Consider the following 16,650-nt stretch of genomic DNA (forward strand, 5'->3'; position numbering starts at 1 on the left):
ACTTAGGCAAGTACACAGGCATTTCTTTCATCAAGGAACTTCTCAATTCTTTGATGAAGGGAGCATCAACATCCACTAAAAGCTTTAGAGTGAATTTCCTCTGCATATCAGGAATGATGTTTGGAGACTGTGGAAGTAATAGGATGCTGGAGGAGTGAAGGCCTGGTGCTGGTATTTAAAACACCAGATATGAGATGGGATATAGTCAACATAATAGGCAGCAAAGCTAGAGGACAATCAAAATGTTTTAACCACAGGGAGTTTTAGAAGTGGCTAATCACTTTGTTCCCAGGAATGGAAGAGAAGGACAACCTACTAAAATATTATTTGATCTAAATAACATAAAAATAAAACTCTGAGTCTGATGGCCAGAACTCTGACTTGAGTTGTCACAAAGGGCTTTTTCTCAATTGCCATATCTAAGCCAATTCATAGATCAGGAGTCACTTTATTGAAGGAGAGGTCAAGTTCCCTTGTACTGACACAAGTAATATTGTAAATCTTTAAATCTTTACTAAAACAATTGAGGAAATGGAGGGAAATAGACTTGTGGAGGATCACTAAATGGCTCAGATTTGACACTAATCCCCAGGGATCTAAAAGACACTGTGGTCTAATAGTACAATTAGGGACTTATAGAGGTAAGGTGTTAAATAAAATTTTGGTCTAAGACTTCCTCAAAGTGAACCCCAGAGATTATACAGACATCATCAGTTCCTGAAAGTATAGTTGAAATAGACATTTTTTGGCAGCTAGTAAGTCCACACATTGGCTTCCTGACCTAAAGAGTAAGATCTATTATATGAAACAACTAAATAGAAGGCACTGAAATGTCAGTAACAACCAACATAGAAAATCAAATGTAATACTGCATCCCTGAGGGCATTTCAGAAAGCAGTATCATTATCAAATATTTAAAAGATGCAAAGTAGTGATTCCTTAACACCTTCATTTAATTTACTTTTTGAACTGTGAAAAAGACCAATGGTTCCTGGATCATGACTACGCATTATCATAAACCTAACCAGGTGGTTACTCCAATTGCAGCTTCTGTTCCAGATTGATCTCCTAATTGGAGTAATTCAGTACATCCCCTGACATTTGGTACAGAGTTATTGAACTGAAAAATACTTTTCTTATATTGTTTAGTAAGAACCATGGTAAGTAGTTTGGTTTCATCTGAGGTGACAGTTGTACACCTTTACTGTGTCATGTCAGGGTTATGTCAGCTCTGTGGCTTTCTTGTCATAATCTAATCTACAAGAACACTGATCAGTTTGCCTTTACAAAAATATCACCCTCGTCTCCTACTTTGATGACATCATGCTATTTGGAAATCATAGCAAGAAGTATTCTAAATGACTTGGTAAGACACAAAAATCCCAGTGTGGAAGATACATTTATGAAAACTAAGGGACATGTAGTAAAGTTTCTTTCAATTTAGTGATCTGGGACATGAACAAATTGAAAGACAAATATCATTTCCTATATAACCTACTACTAGGGAAGAGACACGATGCTTGGTGGGCCTATATGGATTTTAGAAACAACATATAATTACATTTATGTCTTCTTCTCTGATTCAGTTACTAATTAACCCATATACTTAACAGTTTTGAGAGGTGCCTAGAGGAAGAGAAAATTTGCAACAGATCCAGTATGCAATGAAAGTCTTCCTGGACTTGGTCCATATGACCCAGTAGATTAGATGATGTAGAAAGTATATTTGATAGAGATCATATTGATATAAGCTTAGATGGGGTGAATCACAAGGTTTAGGAAACAAGTCCTTTTTAGAAAACAACTATTCTCTTTTAGAACAATAGTACCTCACTTGCTATTGGCCACAAGTAATGTGTAAATGCTAGACCATGGAACAAGTAACAAGAATTGGGCTTATCTAACCCATTAACCCAGTGAGTGAAGCAGCATATCATCATCAAGTGGATGTAACTAATACAAGTTGGGTTTGAGCAGGTATTGAAGGCAAAAGTAAACTGCATGATTATAAACCATTATTGTAGCTATATCGTTTACTCTCCTTCAACAATTTCTATGATCCTATGGAAGAGAGGTTGGCAAATTTTTCTATGTAAAGGGCTAGATACTAAATATTTTAGGTTTTGTGGGCCTTAATGGTCATAATCATACCTATTCAACACTGCCAATATAGTGTGTAAGCAGTCAGAGACAATATGTAAACAAATGAATATGACTATGTTTACATAAAACTATATTTATAAAAGCTGGATGGATTTGGCTCCTGGGCCATAGTTTTCTAATCCCTGTCATAAAGAGTTCCTTACAACCTAGTTGACTAAAGGAGAAAAATATTAGGCCTGGCTCTCTAATCACTCTGCACAATATGCTGGAATTAGCCAGAAGAGAACTATTGCAACATTACAGGCCTACTCAAGGAAATTCTTGAAACATAGAAAATAGAGAATTCTCCCAAAGAGCAGAAATTCAAGCAGTTTCTCTGACACTTTATTTTAATAGAGAGATGATGTATCTACATTGTATGTATCTTCACTGATTCATGGAGCATAGCTAACAATTTGGCCAGATGGTCAGGAATTGGAGAGAAAAAGGTTGGCAAGTTGTTAACAAAAAAGATGTACAGACAAGGTATGTGATAGACATTTTAGGACAGGCACAGATTGTGATGATATTTGTGCCTCATGTGAATAACCAACAAAGGACATTCAGAACAGAGGAATATCTCAATAGTCAGGGAGGTAAAATGTATCTTGTTGTGGTCAGTCAAGTTCAGTCAAACTCTTCAACCTACTGTGTAGTGGTTTGAATTGTGTCCTGAAAAAAGATATGTCCAAAAAAGATATGTCCTAGCTTCTCACTATCTATAAATACATCCTTATTTGGAAATAGGGTCTTTTCAAATATAATTAAGCTAAAGAACTTGAGATAAGATCATCCTGTATTTAGGGTGGTCTCTAGTGGTCTCTAAACCCAATGATTGGCATCCTTATAAGAGAAAGAAGAGGAAGATCTGAGACACAGAGACATACAGGGAAGAAGCCCACATGAAGATAGAAGCAGAGATTGCAGTTTTTGCCAAGGAACACCAAGGATTGCTGGCAGCCTTCAAAAGTAGAAAAGAGCATGAAACAGGTTTTTTCTCAAGGCCTCCAGTATGAATCAGCCCTGCCAACAACCTGATTTCAGACTTCTGGCTTCCAGTACTGAAAGAGAATAATTTTCTGTTGTCTTAAGCCGCCCAGTTTGTGATGTTTTGGTGACCCTAGGAAACTAATATGTGGTGCTTGCTTAATGGAAAAATGGACTTAGCATCAAGGGTTGAAGGCTTTGCTCAACCATCAAGGCTGATATGGTGACTGCCCATGCAGAGTTCTCAGCCTGCCAACAAATGAGACTAATATTGAGTCCAGAACATAGCACCATTTTGGGGAGAGATCAAGCCAGCCATCCAGTGACAGACTGATTACATTGGACCCTTTCCCTCATGGAATGGGCAGTGGTTTATCTCAACTGGTAAGACTTTTTCTTGGTATGAACATGCCTTCCAAACTTGCAATGCTTCCACATGTGAACTCATTGAATGCCTTATATATGGTCAAGAAATATTGCTTCTGACCAAATAACTAATTTTATATCAAAAGAAGTATAGTAATGGCTTTAAACTATGGAATTAATTGTTTCTACATTATCCTATTGCAGCTGGCCTTATAAGGTGTAGGAATGGGCCAGTAACTAATCAGTTATGGTGCCATGTAGGAGGCAAAACCTTGTAAGGATAGAGTGTTGTCCTGTAAAATCTGGAATATGTTTTGAAACATGCTGCTGTTGTTTCCATGGCCATAATTGGACTCCCCAAAAAAGTTGAGGAAGGGGGTAGAAGAATTAAAGTTCACTAAGATTCTATAAAGAAGGATAGCATATGTTGGAAATGGTAAAATTTTATTTCAGCACATTTGCTCTCAGAAAATTTCACAGGGAATCTTGTCTTTAAAAGAAAAACAATCTTCCTATTTTTAAAGAGGTAGAAGCTAAGGTAATTAAAAAAAAAAAAAGAAACACTTTCAAAATTAAATTAGCATCATGAAGCAGAACAGGAGTAATATTCTACCCAGCAGATGTCAATCCCTGTTAACGTAAATTTAAAGCTATTCCAATAGCAACAGTTGTGTGAAAGTAATACGGTGTTCTATTTTTTTTTTTTAAAGATTTTATTTATTTATTTGAGAGAGAGAATGAGATAGAGAGCATGAGGGGGGGAGGGTCAGAGAGAGAGGCAGACTCCCTGCTGAGCAGGGAGCCCGATGTGGGACTCGATCCCGGGACTCCAGGATCATGACCTGAGCCGAAGGCAGTCGCTTAACCAACTGAGCCACCCAGGCGCCCTACGGTGTTCTATTTTGATTACGTAATGAGGACTTGGTAAAATATTACATTAGAAATTATATGTACCAATGATGGCTTTTCAGTATTCTTACTCTACTCACAGTACCATTATTCTTTTTATAGTTAAATTCAAATTGTATATAGTTTTCTATGCCTTTTCCTTGATATTTTTTATAAGCTACCACATTCTTGTAATATTAGAACTTGGGAAATTTTATTTTCTGGTTTTGTTTTTAATTTTTATTGTGCACTCTATCCTCATTGTTACAAGCATAGCTACCTCTATTCTTTAAGACAATGACAGCTCAGATAGAGAATGATGAAGCACACACATTACCAACTGTAAATATCACTTTCAAAAAGTTATTGCATTACATTGAATATCAAAGTGTTTCTAATCACATCTATAAATCTTAGGAGTATGAATAGAATATACAAGCCCAAAATGATGATTTCCATAATATGCCTAGAATTGGAACATAATGAAACATTCAATTTATAAAATTACGGAACCTAAACATTCTGGTATTATATAGTAGAATTTCAAGCCAAAGAACAATACCATTTTTTAAATGATGCTTTAAAAATGAATGTATTGTATGCTGCCTTGTATAGCAATACCTCAATTAAGAAATACTCTGGAAAGAGAACTGTTTTAACGAGAATCATACAATTGGAAAAAAAAGTCATCAATCATGCTAAATAGAGCTGTCTATGATTCTACCCAACACACAAAAACCCCCAGTGCTCACATCTATACGTCAGGACACAATTGAAGGTAAGTAAAACAATTTTTTAAAAATCCAGCATAACATTTTTATTAGAAAAATCATTATATTTTTTCTTGTATTGTTCTCTCTGCAAATCCTGAGGGACTGCTCCCAGAAATTGAAGTGCCTAATACCTTGTACCTCCACCTATTAAAATTAAGAAAGTTCTGATAATTGGTGACCTACTCTTAGTGTATTGACTGGCTCGTATAACTAAATCTCAATCATGATGTATTATTATCTATTTAAGTCATTGCCTTTTAACTCAAGTGTCCTCCAATTTTGTTAAAGTAAAATGACTAGCACATTCCTTGGTCCATAGCAGAAACCCTACTCAATGAAATGATAGGTAGTTCATTACTCCCCTCATCTCTCTGCACTTAACAGATTTTCATGGAGACTAAGGCTCTGATGGTTCTGAAAAAGAAACTACTGTAGAGGACCAGTGCATTTGGAAAAGAAAACTATGATTTATCCATCTTTTTATCTATTATTATGCTTTGGTGTATGGGGAGTGGGATGAGCAGGTGGGCATGATTGGACAGTTGAACAGAAAATGCCTTTCTTGCAATTAGCTGTATCTTGGGAGAAGCTATTAACTGGGGGCGGGGGTGGGGAGGTGTCCAGGTTCTAATGCCAAAGTTTAAGCTCCCAATCCTTACTTAAGTTCAATGGTAAGCCAAATTCAGTGTCCTGGGGGAAGAAGAGAAGCCTGGCTACAGTTTGGTCAAATCAAATTAACAGGGATTTTGTCCAGATTGGTCAGTAGAGACAAACAGATTAGCTAATCATTTATGAGACAGATAATGGGAATTTGGAGGTTCTGTGTCTGGCCTTGTTATAGATAAACAAGGAGGTCACCTGGGAGCTTTATCTAAGCCATATGGGAAGACTCATTTTTCAGTAAACCATTCCCTGGAATAAATTTTTTAAAAAATGGTAAGGTGATTTCTTAACCATTGTTGCTTTCTAGGAATACAGGGCTCAGGTAAAGCTGAACAATGTCAGTCCTTAGTATCTCCTCTAGGTGAAATAGTAAAATATTGGGGAGGAAACCAGCCCGTCTTTGAAAGGTCACTCCCTTATGCAGACAAAGCTTGGCTACAAATCTCAGGTAAATCTACAAATCATCCACTACCACAGACAAGTGAATTGCACCAGCTCTAGCACACAGGAACTGTTTGGGATAGAGAATTCTACCTTCGGGCAAAGTTACCAACAGTTCAGGTGATTCCTGGGTTATTCTGGACACTGTATTTAAAAGGGAATAAGGGAAAATGAAACCCTTTTTCACCTTCTATCTTTTCAGTATCTTATAATTTCTGTTTTGTTGAAACCAAATAACCAAATAAACAGAAAACAGTTTTCAATTTTGTCAGGTGTTTTAAAAATAACATTAATAATGTTTATCTATTGGCCTAATTATGAAGATTTGAGATAATATCCAATGATAGTGGTTCAGATAAGAGCAGAAAGCTTTTGGAGGAAATATTTTGTCACATAGAGGTGACCTAAATCCTTAAATAATCCCAAGTAAGTGACTTTCTAACACTTAATATTTTCTTCTTTCAGCCAATGAGTACTTAATGAGCACCTAACATGTGTCAGGACCTGGATAATGGTAATACAGAAATGAATGGGATGCTTTTCCTGCTTGCCATGACTTTATAGTCTAGTAGAGAGGTATAATATTTAAAATTTACTTATAACTTAATGCTGCAAGTGTATGTAGAGGTCAGTGCAGAATCTTACTAAAACACAGAAGATATAAGTACCTTCTCTCTGAGAAAACATAGGGATCTCCTCACATAGGAGTGATATTTGGGTGAAATGCTGCAAGACGAATGAAAATTAGCAAGAAAGAAAGTGTGGAAGGGCCTTCCAGGAAGTAGAAATTAGTGGTTGTAGAGGCAAAAAGGCATAGGAAATATGTCATATTTGAAAACCCACCTGTTACATAGATAGGGTGGACAGAGAGTAGATATAGTGGAGAAATGGCTATGGGCTGCAGAGCAGGATGTTTCTCAAAAGGTGATCTCAGGAAACTTGCATCAGAATTTCCTGGATTGACTGCTAAAAATTCAGATTTATGGTATTTATTTTAGATTTATGGTCTTTCATTGAGGCCTACCATATGCGACTGTTCATGGAGTAAGGATCTAAAATCTGCATTTTTAATCAACACTCCAGGGACTCTGATATATTCTGAAGTTTGATAGTCATTGTTTTAGAGGTTTGCATATTTGAAATGACAAGGTTCATATTTACTAAACTGTAGAGATTAAACTTTACCCTATAGGTATTTAAAGGCTTTAAAAATTTTTAAATGAAGGTTTTAATATTGAAGTTAGACTGATCACATTTTCCATGTAGTAAGATCACTGGCAGCAGTATCAGTGAAAAATGGGGAAAGGTGTGCCTGTGTGTGGACAACACAATGATAAAAATGAATTAAGATGTGATTGCCCCAGTCCAGGCAGGAGATATTGTTGTTGAAGATTTAAACTAAAGTAGAGTAGGGGAAGATTTGAAAGACATTTAAAAGGCATAATTGGCTAAGTTCTGTGAGCAATTAGATATGGAGGATGAAGTGGAGGAAAGAGCCTGGAATAAAAGAAACCACTTTCTTGCTTTGGTGACTGTATTTCATAAAAGTGTATATGTATTAATGCACACATTTGTGTGTGTTTAAATGCTTTACACACTTCTCCTTAATAATAACTCCAAGGGAAGCAAGATATTTGTCTTTATTTTATCTTTTATTCATGAGACAGACTCTTAGAAATATTGAGTAAAGATGTCCTAGATGCCAGATTACATAACAATTAAGTACCAGTGACAGCATACAAATGCAGGTAGGCTGAGTCTAGACTATACTTTTACCCACTACACCCACAATTTCTTCATTGAATTAACCAAAACATTGTTTAGGAAGGGAAGGTTGCTATTGTTTTCCTCTATACATTTCACTAAACACTTCTCTAAGGAAGCCTGTAATGTCCTGGACAAATTATTAAACTTGTAACAACAATAATTTGTTTCTCTGTACACTTTAGTCTTCAGTTTGCTTCTGTATTAATTACACAGTTCTCTATTTTAGGAGCTTAAGATCTGAGAGTTAAAGAATTGTTCTTTCTTTGAATAGCAGAGTATCAAACAAATTGGTCTGTTTAGAATCACAACATTGACCACCCCTTCTGGGAATGGCATAATTTCTTTTCATAGCAGATGATCCTTCATTTAACAAAATGTCTCTGTTGCATAGTGACTGAGTATTTAGGAATCACATTCTTCAGTTTTCTTGATCCAGGGTTTAGAATACAATTTATGTTCTACCAAAAAGGGCCATTTGAGCATAATTTGAAAGGTGGAAGAGAGAGCCATATTCTTTTTTTTTTCTTTGGCAGTGGCAGGTGAGTGCATGGGCTTTAGCAGATGTGAGATGTAGAGGTTTTGTTGTGATCATCAAGAATAGCTTCCTATAGTTTTGTGTCCTGCTTGGCAGAACCCAGTTGCCACCTGGTTCTCCACACTACACCTGTGGTGGTAAACCTGAGAGCTAGTTAAGTTTCCCCTGATGTTTGCATCATCAGCCCTTCCAATGGTTTTGTAAGCAATTAAGTCCCTGTGTTAAGTCCCCTTTTTCTAAAAATACTTAAAGTGATTTCTGCGTCTTGACTGAAACTTGGATTTGGAATTGATGATATTGAATTTTCTCTGAGTCCTGTATGCCTAGAAAATACAGATAGTTATGAATTACACTTACTCATTTGTTCTCAGCCATTCCTGCCCTTGCATACTCCCAGGCCTTCCTTCATCCTTCCTGAGGACTACCACAAGACTGCAAGTCTTCCTTGTTTACCTGTCTCTAAAACCCAAGCCCCTTCCTTCTCTTTGAGACATCCTTCTTTAACAAATGTTCTCCCTATTAAGAAAATAGCCTGACCAGAATTATCTCTTTGATTGTCCGATCCATTTTGTCTCTCACAGAATCATGCTTTGTTAATATCACTCTACACAAAGACTACTTATGTCGGGGAATTCATAAGGACTATATCAGCAATTCTTTCAAGATCAATGGATGAGAGTTTCTCATTTTCAATGATCTTCCTCAGGCACACAGTTTAAAGAAATTTTCTGACACCCAGATGTCATTGTGGGTTCAAATGATATCATGATTAAGAACTTACTGCAGCTTATTCTAGGATAGGATTCTTACTCTGATCTTTAGTAATAATAATAATAATAATAATAATAATAATAATAATAATAAATAATAGAAATAGTAGTAATAGTGGTCTACCATGCTAAAATTGACTTTTGGCTATCAGGAAGCAGATTATTAAAATAAAAGCCATTGAGATCTTGCCATTTTTGACAACATGGATGGACCTTGAGAATATTTTGTTAAGTGAAAAAGTCAGACAGAGAAAGACAAATACCATATGATTTCACTTAGATGTGAAATCTATAAAAACAAAACAAATGAGCAAACAAATAAAAACAGAAACAGACTCATACAGAGAGCAAACTGGTGGTTGCCAGAGAGGAAGGGGCTGGGGGGATGGGTGAAACAGATGAAGGGGATTAAGAGGTATAAACATTCAGTTATAAAATAAATAAGTCATAGGAATGGAAAGTACAGCATAGGGAATATAGTCAATGAGATTGTAATAACGTTATATGGTGACAAATGGTACTTACACTTACTGTGGTAAACATTGCATAATACATAGAATTGCCAAGTCACAGTGTTGTACACCTGAAAATATAACATTGTATGTCAACTATACCTCAATAATAAAAGATTAAATAATCTAAACACATCAGTTAAAGATCAGTGATTTTCAGACTGTATTAAAAATAAATATGCTGTCCATAAAAAGGAAAAAAGAATCAAGAGCTTCTATTAAAAAAAAAAAAAAAAAACAAATAAAATAAAAGCAATTCCAAGACTGAGTCATGTTATTTTTAAAACTTCTATTACTTGCATTTGGGTCATAGAGCAGGTCACTTATCTCTAAAGTTTAGATCCTCTATAAAAGAAAAATAATTCCTTAAAAATTTGTGATATGACAAGGATAGCATTCGTCTTTAGGAAGGTATACTTCTATATATTGTATATTAATATAAATTTCCTCTGTGGGAATGCTTATCTAATAAAAATACAGATTTTAACATAGAAAAGTTTACTTTTATAATCATAGCCTGAAACCCAAACTTTTTTATTAGTTGCATTCATCATCTTGTCTTTCTTTTATAAATAATTCTTGAAATAAACAACACATGTCTATAGGAATTTGAGACTGTAGTATAACATTCATGGCATTTTACACTTAAAAATAAGGTTAAATCCTTTATTCTTTTCCCAAGAAATTTATCTGTTATACTTCTGTGTTTTCATTGTATAAGCCTACCTCCATATCCAATTCAAAATAGCTAATTTTCCCCATCAATGATTTTATCTTCCTTTCACATGTGCATAAATTATGGCTGATGTTCTAAGCAGGGGGTGAAAAAAAGTGTGATGCAAAGAATAGTGAGAAGTGAAACACTGTAGAGATTTTTTTATTAAACATATTAGGCTTGCTATATTGAAAATAAAATAAAGGCACTATCAGAATAGACTGGTTTATGCTGTGATAACAAATGACTCCAATTCTCAGTGGTTTAAATACCCATGGCTTTATTTCTTGTTCATGTAAGTCATCAGGGAGCTATCCTCACCATATGTCTCAGGGACCCAGAGGATGGAGTAGCACCATCTCAAATGCAGTAAATCCTCATACCAGAGTAAAACAAAAGACTCTCAAAATCTTAATAGTCAACTAAATGCTCTGTCTTTGAACTGGCAGATGTCACTTTCACTCAAACTCATTGGACAAAACTAGTTACTTGGCCCCACTCCATCTTAAAATGTGCCTAAAAAGTAGATGGAAGAAAGCCAGAAATATCTGTTACACAGCACCAGTAATGACTACCACAGAAACTGAGGTAGGTGATCAATTCTATAAGATTTTTATGAATGGTATTATATGGGTTGGCCAATCTGGGTCATACCCATATGGGGTATTTGGGTTATACCTACATGAAGCGATTTAGAAAACTTGACATCTTTTATTTGAGAGAAGATCGATATACACAGGTAGTATTTAATGAGATTGATTTTGCTTTTATAGCTGTTATATCCTATGATTGTCTCATTGTAAGATCATCCACATATTTACTGAATATCTATTTTATACAAGGTACTCAGAGAATATGAAGATGAATCAATGCATTGTATACTCATGGGACTTATACTGTACAAAAAGAGATAAGACATATACATACATATTACAGTACTATAAAACAATAAACATGTGGAGGAGATTACTTTGGCCTAGGAAGGGAAATGACAGTAGAAGAAATCACATTTTTGTTGGATCTTGAAGATCTTACCTACATCTACACCTCTCCTGCCTTCCCTTAATATAGACAATAGAGACAAAATTAGAATCACTAAATTTGGATATAAACAACATTAGAAGAGATGTAAAATATGTTTATTTTTCTCTATAAAGGCCTCCACTGACTCTTTGATAAGGTCAAGTACCTAAGCTACATATTTCTATTGCATGTCCCTTTCATAACCGTTAGAAAGGAGCTAATGAGAAACTAGTATTTGGACACTTGTAGAAGGAGGAAATGAGCATTATAGGGAAAGGAATAGTATGAGTGAAGGTAAGGTGGTTGAACATGTGGTCTGTATGAGAAACAGAATCAGCAAAGAACATTTGGAGTGAAGGAGAGAGAATACTGGAAATGTAGTAAAAACATGGCAATAAAATAGATGAACTTAATTGTAAACATCATCTAGGAATTTCATCTGATAGCATATCAAATGTCATAAAGTTTGGGAAATGATCTAGGGAATCTCAGGTAGGCCCAAAGATGAAATAATATCTCTAAGGCAAGGGAAACAAAAGCAAAAATAAACTGTTGGAATTAAATCAAAATAATGAGCTTTTGCACAGCAAAGGAAACCATCAACAAAATCAAAAGACAACCTACTGAATGGGAGAAGATATTTGTAAATGACATATCCAATAAAGGGGTAACAGCAAAAATATATAAAGAACTCATACAACTCAACATCAAAAAAACCCAAACAATACTATTAAGAAGGCAGAGGACCTGAACAGACATTTTTCCAAAGAAGATATACAGATGGCCAAGAGACACATGGAAAAATGCTTAATGTAATGTCACTAATCATCAGGGAAATGCAAATCAAAACTACAAGGAGAAATCACCCCACGCCAACTAGAATGGCTAAAATCAAGAAGACAAGAAACAAGTGTTGCAAGGTTGTCGAGAAAAAGGAAACCTTGTGCACTGTTGATGGGAATGTAAATTGGTATAGTTACTGTGGAAAACAGTATGGAGGCTTCTCAAAAATTTAAAATAGAAACACCATATGATCAATAATTCCACTATTGGGTATTTACCCAGAAAAATGAAAACACAAACTCAAAAAGATATATGCATCCCTATGTGTACTGCAGCATTATCTACAACAGCCAAGACATGGAAGAAACCTAAGTATCCATCAATAGACAAATGGATAAGGGAAATGTGATATATATACCCAATGGAATATTACACAGCCATAAAAAGGCTGAGATTGTGACATTTGAGACAACATAGATGGACCTAGAGGGTATTATGCTAGATGAAATAAATCAGACTAAGAAAGACAAATACCATATGATTCCATTCATAAGCGGAATCTAAAAATTGAATAAACAAACAAAAAGCAAAATCATAACTATAAATACAGAGAACAAACTGATGATTGCCAGAGGGAAGGGAGGTGTGGAGTTGGGCAAAATGGGTGAAGGGGAGAAGGAGATACAGGACTCCAGTTATAGAATTAATAAGTCATGGTAATAAAAAGCAGGGCATAAGGAATACAATAATATTGTAATAGCAATGTAATAGGATAGATGGTAGCTATACTTGTCGTGAACATAGTATAATGTATAAACTTGTCAAATCTCTAAGTTGTACATCTGAAACTAAAGTAACATATGTGCCAACCATACTCAAATATAAAAAAAGATGAAATAATAACTATTTTTTATATGACTTCGAGGAAATTAGGAAATTTAGCTGTGAATGAATTTTGAAACACCGTTCTCAGAAGAAAATGTTCAAAATAATCTAAAAAAAGGTTAACTCTAACATATTTAACATGTGTAGCTTCCCAATGGAAGTCACAATTAATTACTAGGTGGGACCAGAACCATGGAGAAAGTAATGATATAAATATACTCATCCATTCACTTGCATATTCATTATTTCAGCAAGCACTTAAGAAACTCAATTAATGTACCAGGCAACTAATTTAAATGCTGATGGACAAAAAAGACTTTGAGTCTAGTGGGAAGACTTTACTTAACATAGTAAAATGGAATAACTGTTATGAGAAGGACATGCTATAGAAACATGTTGCTTGGGTACTTAATGTAAGAATCAGAGGTAGCCTTTCTAGAGAGAAATAAACATATTTTACATGTCTTCTAATGTTGTTTACATCCAAGTTTAATGATCACTATTTTGTCTCTATTGTCTATAGTAAGGGAAGGCAGGAGAGGTGTAGGTGGGCTGGAATCTTAGAAAACAATTTTAATTTTACTGCGTGTATCTGTCAGGGTTCTTGATTACACACAATGAAAACCAAGTCTGGTTGATTAAAGCATAAAATGAATTCATTGGAACATATTCAGGTAACTCAAAAATCACCAGGTAGACCAAAGAAACAGGCAAATAAAATGAGCAGAAACAAGGGAGATTTTATAGCTAAAGTCACAGCCAAAATCATGTTATAGAACTCGTGTGATGACAATACCACTGGACCTGCTGATAGCCACAAGTCACAGTGGCATATCTACCAAAAACTGCCAATACTGGATCCTGCAGATTGCCTCTGATGTGACTGTCACTAGAGCCCGGTGTGGCTACTACCACTACTACTTACTACAGAATAGATTCTACACTCTCCCTGATTCTCCACGTCACCATTCCCCAATTTAAAGAAGAGATGTGTCTGATTAACTGTGCAGACAGACCCTAAGGTGGCTCCGACAATCCCTGCCTCCTGGTATTTATGCTTTTAGTAATACTGTCTCCTTCAGCGTGGGCAGGACCTGAGACTTGCTTGTAAGCAATAGAGTAGACAAAAGCGACAGATGTATTGATTGCAGGTACATGATTATATTATATAAGATCATAATACCCACTTTCCATAGAGATACTCTTCCTTGCTGGCTTTGAGGAAATAGGCAGCCATATCAGAAAGGCCCACATGGTTGAGGACTGAGGGTTACCTCCAGCTGATAGCCAGCAAGAAACTGAAGCTCTCAGTCCACAATCCATGAGAACTGGAATTCTGTCAATAACCTCATAAGCAAGAAGCAGATCCTACCTTGGTCAAGCCTTAGATGAGATTGCAGGATATGGAGAAAAAGGAACTTTCATATACTGTTACTAGGAAAACAACAGGAATTTATTCTCTAAATTTTGGAGGCTAAAAGTCCCAGCACCAAAGTCCCTCCAAAGACTTCAGGGGAGAATTCTTTGGTTCTTCGAGCTTTTGGTGGCTTCTGGCATTCATTGGCTTGTCGCAGTATAACTCCAATCCCTGTCTCTAACTTCAAATCACCTTCTTTTCTGTGTCTCTGTGTGTCATTTTCTGTGATGTATAAGACCACTCTCATTAAATTTAAGGCCCACCCTAATCCAGTATAATCCAGACATTATTTCAATCCTTATCTTAATTATTTTCACATTAAATTTCCATACATTTCAGAAGAAATATAATCTTGGATCACAGAAGACAAAATTGTCATTGGCAATTTTCTAAACATCATAGAATCATATCAGCATCAAATTTGAATATATTTGTCACCAGTTCATCACCAAGTTTGATTTAGTATAAAATTCTAGTTCAAGGTAGAGAAACCAAATCCAAGATGCTGTTTCAGTCATTTGGTTTAAACATAGACATAATACTGACTTCCAAATCTATATTTCGACTGGTACCAAATGTTCTGATCACCAATAGGTTTGTTCAGAGATAATCTAATCAGTCAACCCAACAAAAACTTAATATCATTCAAATAAGCTTCTTAGAAGTATGAATGTTTTATTCATTCATTCAAAAATATTTATTAATCTGCCTCTATGGACCAGGTCCTGTGATAGGTGTTTTTATCTTGTGTTAGGTGTTTTATTGCTCTTTGTCCTCATAATTCCTCAGAGTAGGTGGTATTTTTTTCATTTTAGAGATAAAAAAGTGGGAATCAGAGAGGTTATATGGAATTCAACAAGTAAATTATTTTACTTTCACCAAACATGCTAAGAACTTTTCAATTTTTTGGTAGCAAGTAAACTAAAAGGGAAGTAAGCAAGTTGAGATTTACTTTTGTCATATAATCAGTTATCTGGAGGTACGTAAAAGTTTCTGCTGATATTGATTTAGTAGCTCAAATACATCAAAACCAGTATATCTGAAATTCTCTTGATCGATCCCTCCCCCACACCCCTACCCTAGCTAAAGCATCAACATAACCAGGTCTAGGAAGAAGAAAATAGAAAGAAAGTGGTATAGATAATATGAATCTAATTGCTTTAATCTAGAAAGCAAAATGTTTCCTAGGAACCATTCTACTAGATTTCAACTTATACACCAAGATCTGTAGCACATGATACTCTCACTAACTTTCAAGAGAATCTGAGAAAGTGATTATTAATCTTTCAGCCTCTGTGACAGAAACAGCAGGGAAAAGAGGGGTAGGAAATTGGTGTTGGATTTCCCATACAATGCAACCAGAAATCATCACAATACTTATCCAAAACTATTGCCCATATTCTTGTGACAGGAAAACATCCCCCTACACACACACATACACACCAAACAGTAAGCCAGCCTGGAAAAGAGCTTGCCAGAGTTTATGTACACATGTTCATTGTATATGTGCACATGTTTATATGTGTGTGGGATGGGTGAGTGAAATATTGAGATCAACGTCTGGAACCTAGGTAAAATATATAGACATAGAAAACAGGACCAAGAAAGAATAGTAAGAGTTTTTATACATCGCAGCTTATTTGTAATCCAGAAAAAGCTGCAGAAAACACACTCTACATGTCATTCCCTCAGTGGCTTCTCATTGCTTAACAATTTTGGTAGATCCTCTTAACTTGATCTTGAAAGTCCTTCACTATCTGGCTTCAGACCTATTGTTAGTTTACCTTCTGCTCTTAATAACTACATTCTAGCCACATAGGTCAAAACTATTTCTTGGTTATGCCCCATATTTTTCTAACTTACTCATGCTATCCCCTATCTTACTGATCTTTATTTATATTTTCTTGTTTTTCCTCACAATGTTTGTTTTTCAAAGCCTCTTTCTTTCTTTCTTTCTTTCTTTCTTTCTTTCTTTCTTTCTTT

The 16,650-nt window shown here is 35.4% G+C and overlaps 1 protein-coding gene across 1 annotated transcript in view; it reads right to left on the bottom strand.

Annotated features, from left to right (window-relative positions):
• Positions 1-9,910, bottom strand: part of LRRC7 (leucine rich repeat containing 7) — a 646,929-nt gene extending 637,019 nt beyond the window's left edge. Inside the window, exon 1 of the mRNA XM_035018295.1 lies at positions 9,864-9,910. Within this exon, the coding sequence (XP_034874186.1) occupies positions 9,864-9,887 (24 nt within the window). The 5' untranslated portion in view covers positions 9,888-9,910. The remainder of the gene's footprint in view (positions 1-9,863) is intronic.
• Positions 9,911-16,650: the final 6,740 nt, after the last annotated feature.

The sequence above is a fragment of the Mirounga leonina genome, unplaced genomic scaffold, assembly GCF_011800145.1.
Source record: "Mirounga leonina isolate KUSES-001 unplaced genomic scaffold, KU_Mleo_1.0 Mir_173, whole genome shotgun sequence".
Classification (NCBI taxonomy): Eukaryota; Metazoa; Chordata; class Mammalia; order Carnivora; family Phocidae; genus Mirounga; species Mirounga leonina.